Genomic DNA, 15,798 nt, shown 5'->3' with positions numbered 1-15,798 from the left:
TATTAAGTTTTCTAGAACAACAAAAAGGTAATGGTAAATTATAATGGATACATTGCATTACTACAAAAAATTAAAACCATGGAAACCCCCAAGTAGTGTCGGAGTCATGTATTTGGCAGGATCATGTGCATGTATTTTGCTTGACACCGGGAGTCGTGGAGCAGGTGCGGTTTGATCAAGGATGATCATGAAATCATTCGCTTGATTTCACACCATATTTGGCGTCATTTTCTGCAAAACAAGAGAAATTCAAATTGAATTTTAAGACCTTGTATCTTGTATCTATCTAAAAATATTATGTAGTTGTTAATTTGCTTTGACATCTTAACATTAAGGACGTATGTACCAAAGACGGGGGGCGTTATAGACTCACTGCATTGCCCTGCGTCCAGATTCTGAAAGATCGGGTCGATTGGCTGAACTGGGACAGGCACATTCTGTGGTGAAAGTCCAATTCTGTTGTGAAAAATAAGAAAATAACTAATAATGAACAGCCAAACAAAAAGCCACAAGTACAAGGTATATATATATATGTATAAGTCACGTAGCTAAATATAGAATTAGATATAAGCATTTATATTGTATATTCTCACCATGGCAGTTTCTGTCATGCCTTTGAACATCACCAGGGGGCGCTCTGTCACGGATGGATCACACACAAGTCGGACCTTGGCCGTCCTTCGTAGAATCGTGACGTAAATTAAATGACAAAAAATTATTTGATTAATTACAAATCGTACCAATGATTAAGAGGTTTCCAAATAGGCTAATGTCACAAATTGAAGAGACGATAAAGGTCGCTCAAATTTGTTAACAAACTTACCTTGTTTTATTTCCAACATGTGATGTGTATTTCACAGTGACGTTTCCAGTTTTATCCGTCATAAACTCGGAATCTGACGCGCTGCAAATGAAAGACAAATATCTCCATGATGAAAGGTGACATATCTTTGACATTTCTTCTCTTGCAAATGTATAAAAACATCTAAAGTCACAGATATGTTTATCAAAAGTACCAATGTTTCAAAGAGCTTTCTTGTCTGACAAACATGAAAAATCTAACCTGCCAAAGTTGTAGCCGAAGTCTTCCTCTCTTCCTTCTAAACACACGGACGTGTCCTCACGACATTCCTGCTTGGCGTTTTTCATAGCTACGATTTCATTATACGAAAAAAAAAAACTTATATGACATAAACCAGAATGTCTGCAACAGAACAGTAATATACAATTGCTCTAAACAGCATCGCTCACAATTACAAAAATGACGAAACAATATGGCCGACTCATTGGTCAAAACAAGCGTATGTCGGCACCGATAGAACTTTGGAAAAACAAAACAGGTTCCAAGTGACTTTAGTTAGTAACTGACCAATGCATGGGCTGTAGAGGAATCTGTAAGAGTTGCTGTCCAGTTCGACGGGTTCCTCTGGACTGGCCAGACTGTGGAGGCTGACCCTTCCGGACCCATCGCTCATGTCACAGGTACAGGCGTCCCTCTGTCAGTGTAAAACCATGCGTACTTTCTTACAACACTGCTAGGAGCTTTTTAAGCATTTGAGTGTTACTGTTTACCGAGTACTTAAAAACACGAGTAACAAAAAAATATGTAATATGCAGGCGTGGAGGAAAATGCTTATCCACTATATATACATATAACGTTACATTATGTTCAAGTGGACTAAATGTATATATTATTTATTATATTATATTATATAATATTATATATGGAATTGGAATTTCTTTAGGAGAATATGTTACAAAACTTACCTTGACGCAGGTTACTTGTTCATTAGGCAAAGGCCTTGGTAAGGCAACAAAGCCGTATATTCCCAAAAGGAGAGTACATAGGAGTAAGAGTACAGCCATGTCCCTTTTTTGCTGATGATAAGTTGTTAATCATAAACCCTCAAAAGTCTACAGATTTTTGTAGTCATGTACTTTCTGTGGGACACAAGGCAGCTGTTGTTGAGTGGGCGTCACTTACCTATACGCGTGTAGCCATACAAGCCCTAGCGATGATGGCGAGTGTTGCAGGGGTTCTCTTGCTTGCAAACGATATTTGACTGCCCTACTACCATGTATGATTTCGGTACAATACTTATTAATTCGGCTTGGCTGAACCGCCCTATACGAAAATAACAGTCTTTGCCGCATAGGATAAAACACTTTCCAACACTCTTACCTAATATACGAATTCCACAAACCCCTACACGAGCCGCAACACCACCGTCGGCTATATGCAGGTGTGAGAATATCAGGTTACGGGTTTTCCCGCGCGCGGCAAACTAGGTTATGACTGAAATGTTCTTGTCTAATAAAAATACTTAAAAGGCAAGATAAAAATGATCTGTCACAGAAACTATGAATAATATATCTTTGCGTTGTAGTGTCAGCTTATGCATGAGGCAAATGATTTCAGTCTAAGAGAAAATGACAACAGACTTGAGCTCTAAGTTTAAGATAGCTCGAAAGATGTTTACGTCTCTAATGGCACGACAGGTTTAGATGATTGACAGATAGATTCCCGCGATTGCCAAGCAGCGTCCTCATTGAATTGCAACCAATCAGCGTGCCTGATTTTAGATGATTGACAGATAGATTCCCGCCATTGCCAAGCAGCGTCTTCAGTGAATTGCAACCAATCAGCGTACCCGGTTTAGATGATTGACAGATAGATTCCCGCCATTGCCAAGCAGCGTCCTCAGTGAATTGCAACCAATCAGCATCTCTGGTTTAGATGATTGACAGATAGATTCCCGCCATCCCTAGTAAGAACAACGTAACATATTTTCCACCCCATGTCAGCTGTTAGGAAGGTCGAAGGTAGCCGTGCGCGGGTCGCGATTAGGATCTTCTTTGGCCTGGGATCTTCTCTGGTATACTATCCCTTAATTTCGGCCAATTTCTACTATTTGTCCAGCGATCCGCGGTGCCTGGTAGATGCTATTACGAAGGGACAAACCATTTTCTATGACAAGACATGGATTTTAGTTAATATTAGCACACCTCTTACCTTAGAACGCATGATCTTTCTTGATACATTTCCACTTGGAATTTTAGTTGTTTTTACTGGCAATGTAGCTTAGGAATAGTCATTTTTGAGTGGGGATTTTAAAAGAATTGATAATTGCGATTGCATAACTAAGTACCATACCTTGGTATTTTTTTAATCTGAACTTTGGATTTGCTACAAAGATTAACTGAGCCATATTCACATCACACATAGTTTTTATTTTCTAACACAGTCTTTAGTCCAGCTTCATTGCTTTGATCTTTTGCTTTCTCCATTGAATATTAAACTCTCCTTGGCTACGCTTCATTCTGACCTTTTTCAGAAGGTTCCACGACTTTCCAGTTAAAGCTAATGTTAATTCCATTAGTATGGAATTAGCAAAAAAAAAGTAGATATAGGTACAAGCAGATGAATCGATTCTAAATTCACATGTACCAAACAGTAAAAAAATCAATGAACAAAGGTTTACAATAGTGCTGCCACACACCCTCTTCTCATCTCATACAGATACATGTTCCAGTCTTGATTAAGGGCTGAGAAAATCTTAGAAGCACGAACAAAAGGAATTTCTATAATATTCCATACAAGATACAATTATTTTCTGCAATTCATAATCGACAAAAGCTTTTTTTTTTGGTGTTCAGCTTATCCCTGGCTTTGTTCCTTACTTTCTAATACGCACATGAGCTTCCATTATACTGTCCATTATGTCAAAACAGTTGTCAAAAGAAAGCTAAAAATGCCCAGTTGAAATTTTTTTCTTGATGACGATCCTCGTCGCTTTTCTAGTGGTCAGGAGATGTTGGTAAATTGTAGCCAGCTCTTCACATTGCCAGGATTCAACTCCCTGTGTGCTCTCATGAAAAAATGAACAGCTGAAGAAAATCGTTTAGCAGTCACAAGACCGATAACATTTGTAGCTGCTAAATATTTTTTCATTATTAGCAGCTCGCTCTACGTAACTCATTTAACGGTTACAAAACGGCTCTGTTTTTTTTTAATATCTGATTTTGGAATCAGAATATATTACCCAGCTTTTGTTCCGATGGGTCAAAATCTTTTTTTTTCATGTGACGTTACCCGTGTATACTGAATTTTAATAATTGCATCATTCTTTTTTCAAATAATGGACACTGAAAAGACTACATACTAAGGGCAAAACAACAATATGGCCCTGACATTCAGCATTCATGGCGTTCTAAGCCCTACACCATACACTATGTATATACTCTCCTACACATTCCGCAAATGCTTTTTTAAATTTCTACTAGCAAATCAAGTTAATAAAATGATTCTGCATCTTCATTTCTGAATAGAATGGATACATGTATACAGGATTCCTTCACTTAAAGCTTTCATTACGTTTTGTGGTGCAGCTGCAATTCGCTGCGACTTATTTCTTTTGTTATAACACCACAAATCTTTCTATATTTATCATTAAAAAAAACTACAATGGCAGACTGCATTCAAATTGTCAAACATAATGACAAATGACAACGAAGGAAAAAAGGTTTGGTTGTTTCTGTTGCCTGGTCCCAAAAGTTAAAGATGCACCAAATGTTTTGGTACGCTAATTAAAAAAAACAAACTTTGTGGCTTTTGTGGGTCTTTGATCCTCCGATTTGTTGTTAACTGGAAAATGCTAGTTAAGGCGTCCTCCTACTGAAGACAATTTTTTGAAGGCTAGAAGTTGTGTATTCTCGTTCTATTGAAGACAAAGGTTAATTTTGTCTACGTGTGGGTACTAAACTTTAAAACATTTTTTCTTGTCAAAGCATATACATGAAGCTAAAGGCATTCCAAACTTTTATGCTTTCTGTTAGGTTAAAAAAAAGAAAACATAGTGAATACATTCAATACATAGTGTCATCTTGGGACTCTTTCTTAGTTTTTCTTGTGTGTTGCATATTAAATTTTTCACCGCTCTTTTTCTGTACCCCTACTGTGCATGCTTGTGTGTGTGTGTATGTATGTTGTTGTTGTTGTGTGTGTGTGTGTGTGTGTGTGTGTGTGTGTGTGTGTGTGTGTGTGTGTGTGTGTGTGTGTGTGTTTTAAGAGAAGAAGAATGTTTTGTAATGTGTAGTAGTCTTGGTACCGGACGTGAGGCCAGCAGGAACGGGAATGTCTCTCAGGAACTCGGGGGGGATCAGGGTACCCAGGGCTAGAACAAACAGACTGTATAATTCATTCTTACATTACTCAATCCGTCTATACAACAGCCAAATGAAGGCCTAGTGCCTCTGTGTATAATGTAAGTGTTGTGGTGTCTCTAATGTACTTTTGCTAAGCTGACTCGTGTTTACTTTTTGTTAGGTCAACACAATTCAGTTGTACCATGTACTACTGCTATGTTGATTTTTATGAATAAAGTATAGTAAAGTATAGTCAAAAAAGAAGCAAATAAATTGGACGTGGATTGGGCTCGTTGCACTTCTGTGAAGCTCTCCTGTAAACTTCCCCTGACGTTACAATTTAGGAACAGGTATATTTTTTCTCAATTTACAAATGCTATTTGTGTGTCGTTGTTTTAATCTCAATATGCCGAATTTTTGCAGAAGGTTTCTTTCAAAATGAAAAAAAAATTGGTGTTGATATGTGATTTTGAAACTCTTTCAGTAGTGTACTCTGCTCTAGGTCTGAGGAGGCATCGAGTCAGTGCTAGTGCTTCCCCTGTCTTTATCTTCAAATTCAACACAGGTTTGCTCATTCGACACGGTCTCCACTTGATCCAGCTCGACGACAGAAAGGCGACACGGCAGAGTAACATTCTTGGTATTTTCAAGGCCAGACTCATCTGGCGACTGGTTGCGTCCTTTATCAGGCCCCTTATCGGGCTCTTCTTGTTTCTTCCAACCGATAAGAGACAGGCGTGCCCTTGTGATGTACAGTTTGGTAATGAAGCCCCGGATCCTTCCATACTCTTCTTCGTGTCCCTCCTTCTCATCTTCTTCCTCGTTACTCCCTGTATCTTCTACCTCATTATTCTCTGCTTCGGAACTCGCCTTCACTTTAGGGAAACACACACTCTTCATCAGTGCAGCCACTCCAAGCATCCCCAGAAAGACGCATGTGGCTGAAACTGCTATGAGTGGTATGTTGATAAACTCGTCTTTCTTTTGGCCTTTTGTCGTAAATTTGATGCATTTGGGTCGTTTTACGGGCCGGACGCCAACGTAAAAACAGCCTGTATAGACTGAAGAAGAGTTGAGATTTGACAAAGAGATTGCGGCGTTTCCGTTGACAACAGTCTTCTTGATCAGCCGACCGTCTTGGTTGTAAAGTCCGAATGTTGTTGTGCATTTTGCCTTCATGTGTTTAGGTTGACTGTGGTAAATTTTGGCGGAGTGATTCTGAATTTTTGCAACAAATGCCCTCAACCTTGCGGAAGAGCAGCCGTTGTCATGTCGTGCTGATGCATTCGAGATGGTCTTTGCTTTCTTTGCGAGCATAGGGGCATCGGTTAAAGCTTTGGGTGTTGTGTATCCTTTGTCTCCATTCTTCCTGGTTACTGAAGATGTGGTGGTACGTTTGTCAATGCTTTGAGCTTTCTCGATCGTTTTAGGTGTTGCACGCACGTGGTTTTTATTTGTGTTGCTCTTTGCCTTTGGATGGTGCTCTTTACCATTGCGGATTCCTTTGTCGTTCATCCTGATAGTAGCTTTACTGTTGGTGGGTTTGTTGTCCTTGGCAGTCTTTGCGCTAATGTCCTTGCTCTGATTGATGCGTTTTTCCTTTGTCAGTTTGGTCTTTGATTCTTGAGAGTTTTTCCCCTTTTTAGTCTTATCATTTAGATTTCCGGTGATGTTAGTCCCTCGGTTTTTCTCGCTGGTTTTGGCAGTTGGGGGTTGCAGGTTGGCGGGAGAGGCTTTGCCATCGTTGCTTTTGCTGTTGGTCTTGGTACGTCTGTTGCTTTTGACATTCTCATTGTTTTTAGGACGTCTGTTGGTATCACTGTTGTCTTGGGCATTGCTACTCTTCTTTTCCGCGGGATTGGGCCCTCTTTGCTCAGGCGTTTCGACATTGGCGGGGCAGTCACTTTGGTATGTTCCATTGGCACACTTGCATAACGTTAGCAGTTTATTTTGTTCACAGGGAACGCGACACTTTGATGCTAGTAGGGCTTGAATCTTTGACTCGCAAATTCTGCCTTTAGCCTTAGCCTTTATGGTGGAGATGTGGCGATGGGTGTTCCAAATGTCCTGTGTGCGCCTGTTACCCTGGGCGTTACCAGTGTTCTGTGTGCGCCTGTTACCCTGGGCGTTGCCAGTGTTCTGTGTGCGTCTGTTACCCTGGGCGTTACCAGTGTTCTGTGTGCGTCTGTTACCCCGGGCGTTACCAGTGTTCTGTGTGCGCCTGTTACCCTGGGCGTTGCCAGTGTTCTGTGTGCGTCTGTTACCCTTGGCGTTACCAGTGTTCTGTGTGCGACTGTTACCCTGGGCGTTACCAGTGTTATGTGTGCGTCTGTTACCCCGGGCGTTACCAGTGTTTTGGGTGTGTTTGTGATCATCAGCGTTTCCTGTGTTCTTGGTGCGTCTGTCAATTGGGGCGTTGCCAGTGTACTTGATGTGCGTGTTGCTATCGGCTCTCCCTGTATTCCCATTTTGTTCCTTATTTTGGTCATGTTCCTTAGAGTTGATCTTTTCCTTGGTGTTTTGTGTATTGGTCACTTGCGTGGGCTTTTCAATGTTAGCGGGGCAGTCGCTTTGGTGTTTTCCATTGACGCAATTACATGTGTTTTTGGAGAAAAAACAAATGCCCAGGAAGGAAATCGAAACTTCCCGTCTTTATCGCGAATTTTTAATCTACACAGCATGCCACATTTGGATGCCAGTATGGCTTCAATCCCTGGCTTACAATCCAGTTTAGTCGTTGTAGACCGACTGTCCTTGTTCTTGGCTCTACCGGCGGGGGATCTCGGCTGTGGCTGGGCAGTTCCTGCTCTCCCATTGGAGCAGTCTGCCTGGGTAGGGCCATTTCGAATTCTTCGAGAAGGCAACCAGGACCGGCGTTGGGAAGTTGAAGCCTTGTTTTTTGTACTACCACCAAGAGACCCAAGCCTCATGCTCAGCCATGCTTTCAGCGTCTTTCTGGTCGTCCTTCTGTCTAGTAAAGGAGACCGGGATTGGGAAGTCGACGTCTTGCTTTTCGTGCCACCGACAGGTAAAATAGGCCACCGGGATTGGGGAGTCGACGTCTTGCTTTTCGTCCTACCGCCGGTTAAAAGAGACGACCAGGATTGGGGAGTCGACGTCTTGCTTTTCGTCCTACCGCCGGTTAAAAGAGACGACCAGGATTGGGGAGTCGACGTCTTGCTTTTCGTCGTGCCACCGGGTAGAAGGGACCAAGATTGGGAAGTCGACGTCTTCCTGTTCCATCTGTTCCTGTTCCATCCGCCGCTGCCAAATTGCCTTTGCAAGGAGTAGGAGGTCGGTATTTCGGGGTATGTATTGCCGTGTCGAGATCCAAACGATGACTCGTACCCAGAGGCCGTGCCATATCGGGAGGACGTAGCCTTGTTCGTCCTAGAGCCACGGAACCCGTGCTTGTACCTGTTTCGCCGATTACCTCGAGACCACCTCGCTCTCTTCACCTGTGATTAAAAAATCGTATTTTTTTTCAAGAAACATTAGATACATGTATGGTGTATCAAACCCCGTGACAAGGACTCCTAAAACTGAGGTCCAGGAGGTTGGAAAGTTACATTATGGTCGATTTTTTTTGAACGGCCAAAAATTCATGCCTGGGCAAATGTCATTCATATAATCAAATTGACATGGAATAAGAAAGAAGAACAGCATATCGATTTGAAGATAAAATCATATTGAGATCATACTTTTATATGCTATAATTTTGAATATCCAGCATAAAGAAAACAAGGACCGAATATAATGTAATTTGGTCAATACTAAAGACAGCTAATTCCGGAACAGGTATATTGTTTTTAGTTAGTCTAACGATGGTATAATTCCACAGGCAGTATCGTGGCTAAGGCAAAGTTTCAAAACCTTAGGAATATAAAGCTACATGGTACGGCATGCCTACTTTGTAATGGTTATGCATGACTATTTAACGCTTTAATTTGTCTGCTTTCAGTCCAAAAATATGGCTTCAGTTTAGTATTGTCTTTTCAACCTTTTTTTTTGTTTTTCAAAACCTAATTTGTGTTTTTTTTTTCAGTATCCAGTAAGCAATTGTCAAATATATCGTCAACTGTAGGGTTACCAATTATCATATTAACAATTTAAGGAGAGACACATCTGGAGCATGTTAAAGGTCCCATCTTATTTATCGAGGAGAGCAGGAGCCCTTCCCGGTACGGCGTGAGTGGTTCAAAACTGGTGTGTTGGGCCTAAAGGTGGTTTACTGGTCATGCAAAACAATTTAAAAGGCTACATGGGACTGGGGAAAGATAGTGAGGGTAGAGTGGTTTTATCTAGACTAACAACCAGTTGGTTGGTTGGTTGAAAAAAAAAATTCAATATATATATCTTTCACAATCAAAGCACCCAAAACAACAGCAATGTTTGACATGTCATGATACACGGTACCCTTGACTTCTGACGTTCGCCAGGATAGTTGGTGTGGGTCCAGGTCGTGCCGTCCTTGGGGGGTGGCGGGCGGTACTCAGTTGGGATGTCGTCCTTGATGAAAGAGTTGCCAACTTCTTCAAGCTGAGCCGGAACTTCATCGGAAATACAGTCATGCCCTTCAAGAGAGAAAAATATAAACGTATAGTTACCATTCATAAGAGTAAAATTTCAAAAATGAAAATTTGCATCAAGAGCCCGCATTCAAATCCATCCCAACTCAAAATGCTATCTCTGCTGTACATTCGTATCGTCCAATGGTCTGGCTGCTTACTAGTAAATTTCATGTTCTTCTTTGGCCAATGCGTGTATCTGATATGGATTAAAGAAAACGAATAAGGAGGTAGGCTTTTTTTTTACAAATATGTGCTATAATTGTACGTATTGGGTAAAAAAAAGACTGTAAAGCCCCGTACAATAGCAGGTGTAGAAAGGTGACATTAATTTAAATATAATGGGAAACCATCTTACTACATCTGGTAATGGAAGTAAGTACTACCAGTTAGTGTAATGTTATAAATGTAACCGAGATCTAATCATGACAAACTTCATACCTTTGCACTCAGTAGGCTGAATCCGTTCTGCAGGTGAAGATTTCGCGCTCAAAAGCAACGGTAGGAGAAGGAAGGCAAAGACAATACTTTTGTATTGCCCCGCCATCCTCTTTTTTTGTTATCTCCAGCCTCCAGACGTACTATTTAGTTCAGCTCTGGTGCAATAGCAGCCAGAGCCCACCAAATGTAAGATTCAGAATGGACGGCCTATATAACATTTGCAACGTGAGTGGTCAGAGACTAGGAATTTTGTTTTCTAACAAGAAAACGATTGCAGCGTCGGAGAAAAACAACAAGATCAATGGAATCAATCTTTGACATACCATCTGATGTGTGAAATAAAGAGAATGATAACTGCATTAGGTATCGGCATGAATGCGGCATCAAATTGGTGTTCTGATGAGTCGACAGTGGTTGCAATGATTGCGTGGTTGGAAAAATACAATTCTTTTTGATGTTAAGATTAAAACGAATAATTACTACACCTGGTATACATGTTGTATAAACATAGGTTTAAATGAGTCTGCAACACCATATAGAAGGAAAACAACAGGACCTCGGGGAGTTGGTTCCAGACGTATATATACTATTTCAGAGCCTTTATTACTTAGCTAGGGTCCACGAATTGAGCAGTTCACTACCTTTTATAAACAGTACATTTGGACATTGGGTGTATAAAGGGTGTGGAGAAATTGGGGACTACTTTGTATGGATTTTTATAAATATTTCTTCAGGCTTCTGCTCAGTCGTTGTAAAATATGAACCATTTTCTGTTCAGGCCACTTTTCATTGAGGTGAGGGTTGCTTGGTAAAGAAATAATGTATTATAATATATGCAATCAATCAAACCGCAATCATCAGGGCAGATGCATGGCGACTGCAGGGGGGTTGTATATATCACCGTCTTCTTCCTTGTTATGCCCACGTTCATCTTTTGCTGAACATTTTGGCATGCCGAGGTCAGAGGTTCACCGCATACTCAGGTCACTGAAGTTCACCGCATGTGTGTTAGCCGTTGTCCAAAATCATATCCGTGTACTATAAGCACGAAGACATCACCGGAAGGGTCAATCCATTGTGTGTAAGACAAACTCAGATCGAGGCCGTCGCCAGAAAGGTGTTTAGGGGGTTCTACTTTGTAATCTGTTAACGGAAATGTGACAGATTTTTCGTGGGTGCCTGCAGCTATACACTGTGTAATCACCGTTTTATATGCTAATACCTGAAATGGGACGTGTATTGGGGGAGGGGTGGTTAAAATCTACAAGCAATATTGCAGATTAACGGTTAAGTCAGTTCTACTGGCTCTCACTGGATTCCCTATTTTATATGTTTTACAGCAGGTAAATGTCAGCTAGAATAGTGTTTACGTTTATAAAATAAAAAGCTCCTTGCAATTTTGCCTAAAAAGTATGTCCCTTTTTTATGCATTTTCACATAGGATTTTAGTTGTTTTTACTAGCAATTTAACTTACTAATAGCAATATTTCTGTTTGAGTGGGGATTTTAAAAGATTTTAATAAAAATTGCAATATCATAAATAAAACGCGGCATGTTAAACATACACTACCATGATACTTTTTCCTGACCTTGGGACCAGCTAGAAAGATTAACCGAGCCAAATTCACGTCACACATAGTTTTTATTTTTTAACACAATCTTTAGTCCAGTTTCATTGGTTTGATCTTTCATAAACTTTATAAAGTCTTCAATGAATACTTGTACACTCCCTGCATTCCGCCCTTTTTCCACAAAACGTTACTAGACTTTACTATGGTCACTTACAGATAATGTCTATGAAAATACATGTACTAAAAATCAATAGATGCAACAGCAAATGAAGCAATTCACATGTTCCGAATAGAAAAAAAATTCAAGGAGCCTACTTTTAAAATGTTGTCACTAATAGAAATCCTCATCTCATACATATACTTCTTTCAGTCTTGATAGATATTCCTTACAGGATATATATATATATATATTCATTTCTTTTCTGCAAACATTATCCACAATTTGTTTTCTTTTTTTTGTTATTTAGTCTATCCCTATTTTGTTTCTGACTTTCTAGCATGCTCATCATGAACTACCATTACATTGTCCTTTATGTCAAAATAGTTGTCAAAAGAAAGCTAAAAATGTCCAGGTGAAGTTGTTTTCTTGATGATGACTTTTCCAGTGGTCAGTAGATGTTGGTAAATTGCAGCCAGCTGTTCATATTTGAAGGAATCAACTCCCTGTGCTCTCTTCTGACTTCTAATAAAAATCATTTTAAATTAGCAGTTACGAAGCCGCTCTGGTTTGTAACTGCTAATTTTAAAATAGTTTTTTTTATTTGCAGTTAGTTTTCCATATAAAGGTCCATATATTTAGTTCATATTAATTGAAAAACATATAGATGAATGTTTGATTAGCTCGTATTTTCAGAAAGATCATACAATATATGATCATGATATTTTAACATCTCCGGAATTACTATTTATTAGCCAGATAGTTGAAGATTTTGTTTTGATGGGTCAAATTTGTTTTCTTTCATTTACCAGTACGCTGAAGTTTAGTAACTGCATTATTCTGAATAAGTTGTTGAAACTAAAAAGTCTAAGTACTATGGTCGAAACAGCAATAATGGCCCACACATTCAGCATTTTAACCATGCATCTACTGTCTTACACATTCCACAAATAATTTCTTCTGACTTTTTAGTAGCTTAGTTGAAGGGAATGAAATGATTCTGCATCAGATTTTCGGAATTTTAGACCTAAGGAGGCATACATGTGTGTGTGTGTGTGTGTGTGTGTGTGTGTGTGTGTGTGTGCGCGCGCGTACATATGTACTTGGAAGTATGTGTGTGTATATGTTTGTTTCTAAGTGTATGAAATGTGTGGTAGTTGAAAACGAATCCAGTAAATTGGACGTGGATTCAACTCATTTCACTTCTGTAAAGATTTCCTGTCAAATTCCCTACATGATACAATTTACGAACATGTATATTTTTTTTTCAAAATACTATTTGTGCGTCCTTATAATCTCGATATGCCGAATGTTTGTGGGAATTCTTCTAAAATATGTAGTCAATTTCTTTCCAGATTTCCAAAATATTGTTTGGTGTGTATTTTGGAACTGTTCTTCTCTGCTCTAGGTCTGAGGTGGCATGTAAGGCATCGAGTCAGTGCAAGTGCTCCCCCTGTCTTTCTCCTCAAATTCAAGACAGGTTTGCTCATTCGACACGGTCCCCACTTGGTCCAGCTCGACGACAGAAAGCCGGCACGGCAGAGAACCATGCATAGCATTTTCGTAGTCAGGCCCATCTTCATCTTCTTCCTCATCACTCCCTGTTTTGGAACTCGCCTTCACTTTGGGGAAACACACACTATTTGCCAATGCGACTAATCCAAGCATCCCCAAAAAGACGCATGTGGCTGAAACCGCTATGAGTGGTATATTGATAAACCCGCCTTTCTTTTGGCCTTTTGTCGTAAATTTGATGCATTTTGGTCGTTTTACGGGCCGGGCGCCAACGTAAAAACAAGCAGTGTAGGTTGAAGAAGAGTTGAGATTTGACAGGGAGATTGCAGCGTTTCCATTGACAAGAGCTTTCTTGATCAGCCGACCGACTTGGTTGTAAAGTCCGAATGTTGTTGTGCATTTTGCATTCATGTGTTTAGGTTGACTGTGGTAAATTTTGGCGGAGTGATTCTGGATCTTAGCAGCAAATGCCCTCAACCTTGCGGAAGAGCAGCCGTTGCCATGCCGTGCCGATCCTTTCTTGAAACTCGTTGTTTTCTCCGCGAGCACAAGGGCTTCGGTTGAAGTTTGTCCAATCCCTTTGGGTGTCGTATATCCTTTGTCTCCAATGTTCTTGGTGATTAAAGATGTCGTCGTACTTTTGCCACTGCTTGGAGCCTTCTCGATCGTTTTGGTTGTTTTATCAGGAAGACGCACGTGGTTGTTTTTATTTGTGTTGCTCTTTGCCTTTGGATGGTGTTTTTTGCCATTGCGGATTCCTTTGTCGTTCATCCTAATAGTAGCTTTACTGTTGGTGGGTTTGTTGTCCTTGGCAGGCTTTGCGCCAATGGCCTGATTAATGCGTTTATCTTCTGTCAGTTTGGTCTGATTTTTTAAAGAAGGTTTTGCTTTTCTTGTTCTTATCATTTTGATTTCCGGTGATTTTAGTCCCTCTGTTTTTCTCGCTGGTTTTGGCAGTTGGAGGTGTCAGGTTGATGGGAGAGGATTTGCCATTGTTGCTTTTGCCGTTAGTCTTGGTACCTCTGTTTTCATCGGTCTTGGTACGTCTGTTGCCCTCGGTCTTGGTACGTCTGTTGCTGTCGATCTTGGTACGTATGTTGCCGTCGGTCTTGGTACGTCTGTTGCCCTCGATCTTGGTACGCCTGTTGCCCTCGGTCTTGGTACGTCTGTTGCCCTCGGTCTTGGTACGTCTGTTGCCGTCGGTCTTGGTACGTCTGTTGCCTTCGGTCTTGGTAAGCCTGTTGCCGTCGGTCTTGGTACGCCTGTTGCCGCCAGTCTTGGTACGTCTGTTTTCATCGGTCTTGGTACGCCTGTTGCCGTCGGTCTTGGTACGTCTGTTGCCCTCGGTCTTGGTACGTCTGTTGCCGTCGGTCTTGGTACGTCTGTTGCCGTCGGTCTTGGTACGTCTGTTGCCGTCAATTTTGGTACGTCTGTTGCCGTCGGTCTTGGTACGCCTGTTAGTCTTGGTACGTTTGTTGCCATTGACATTCTTATTGTTTTTGGGACGTCTGTTAGTATCACGGTTGTCTTTACCCTTAGCCCGTCTGGTGGAGATAACAGTGGTGTTGTCAGTGTTCTGTGTGCGTCTGTTACCCTGGACGTTACCAAATTTATTGTTCTGTGTGCGTCTGTTACTCTGAACGGTACCACTATCCTGGACGTTACCAATGTTCTGTGTGCCTCTGTTACCCTGGACGTTACCAGTGTTCTGTGTGCGACTGTTACCCTTGCCGTTAGCAGTGTTCTGTGTGCCTCTGTTACCCTGGGCGTTACCAGGGTTCTGTGTGCGACTGTTACCCTGGGCGTTAGCAGTGTTCTGTGTGCGCCTGTTACCCTGGACGTTACCAGGGTTCTGTGTGCGACTGTTACCCTGGACGTTAAAAATGTTCTGTGTGCGTCTGTTACCCTTGACGTTAGCAGTGTTCTGTGTGCCTCTGTTACCCTGGGCGTTAGCAGTGTTCTGTATGCGTCTGTTACCCTGGACGTTACCAGTGTTCTGTTTGCGTTTGTTACTACGGACGTTGCCAGTGGTTTGGGTGCTCCTGTTACCCTGGGCTTTACCAGTGTTCTGTGTGCGGCTGTTACTATGGCCGTTGCCAGTGTTTTGGGTGTGTTTGTGATCATCAGTGTTCCTTGTGTTCTTGGTGCGTCTGTCACTAGGGGCGTTGCCAGTGTCCTTGATGTGCGTGTTGCTATCGGCCATCCCTGTATTCCCATTTTGTTCCTTATTCTGGTCATGTTCCTCAGAGCTGATCTTTTCCTTGGGATTCTGTGTACTAGTCACTGCTTGCGTGGGTTTTTCCATGTTAGCGGAGCATTCGCTTTGGTGTTTTCCATTTACGCAATTGCATGAGTGTTTGGAGAAAAAACCAAATCCCCAGAAAGAAAGTCGAGACTTTCC

The 15,798-nt window shown here is 41.2% G+C and overlaps 2 protein-coding genes across 2 annotated transcripts; both read right to left on the bottom strand.

The window, feature by feature from the left end:
- Positions 1-103: 103 nt before the first annotated feature.
- LOC109468886 lies at positions 104-1,857 on the bottom strand. Its single transcript, XM_019767264.1, has 7 exons — positions 1,768-1,857; positions 1,370-1,496; positions 1,064-1,151; positions 824-904; positions 594-678; positions 347-437; positions 104-231 (listed from the first exon to the last, which is right to left on the bottom strand). The coding sequence occupies exons 2-7, from the start codon at positions 1,473-1,475 to the stop codon at positions 194-196; spliced, it is 489 nt and encodes a 162-aa protein (XP_019622823.1). The 5' UTR covers positions 1,476-1,496; positions 1,768-1,857; the 3' UTR covers positions 104-193.
- Positions 1,858-5,643: 3,786 nt separating this feature from the next.
- LOC109468465 (putative uncharacterized protein DDB_G0286901) lies at positions 5,644-15,702 on the bottom strand. The gene is made up of 4 exons (XM_019766709.1): positions 14,418-15,702; positions 9,562-9,719; positions 7,868-7,973; positions 5,644-7,601 (listed from the first exon to the last, which is right to left on the bottom strand). The coding sequence occupies exons 1-4, from the start codon at positions 15,700-15,702 to the stop codon at positions 5,644-5,646; spliced, it is 3,507 nt and encodes a 1,168-aa protein (XP_019622268.1).
- Between the last annotated feature and the right edge of the window lie 96 nt (positions 15,703-15,798).

Source organism: Branchiostoma belcheri, unplaced genomic scaffold (genome assembly GCF_001625305.1).
Source record: "Branchiostoma belcheri isolate BF01 breed outbred unplaced genomic scaffold, Haploidv18h27 scaffold2, whole genome shotgun sequence".
Classification (NCBI taxonomy): domain Eukaryota; kingdom Metazoa; phylum Chordata; class Leptocardii; order Amphioxiformes; family Branchiostomatidae; genus Branchiostoma; species Branchiostoma belcheri.
Note: the sequence above shows the minus strand (reverse complement) of the source record. Positions and strands in the feature narration are given on the sequence as shown.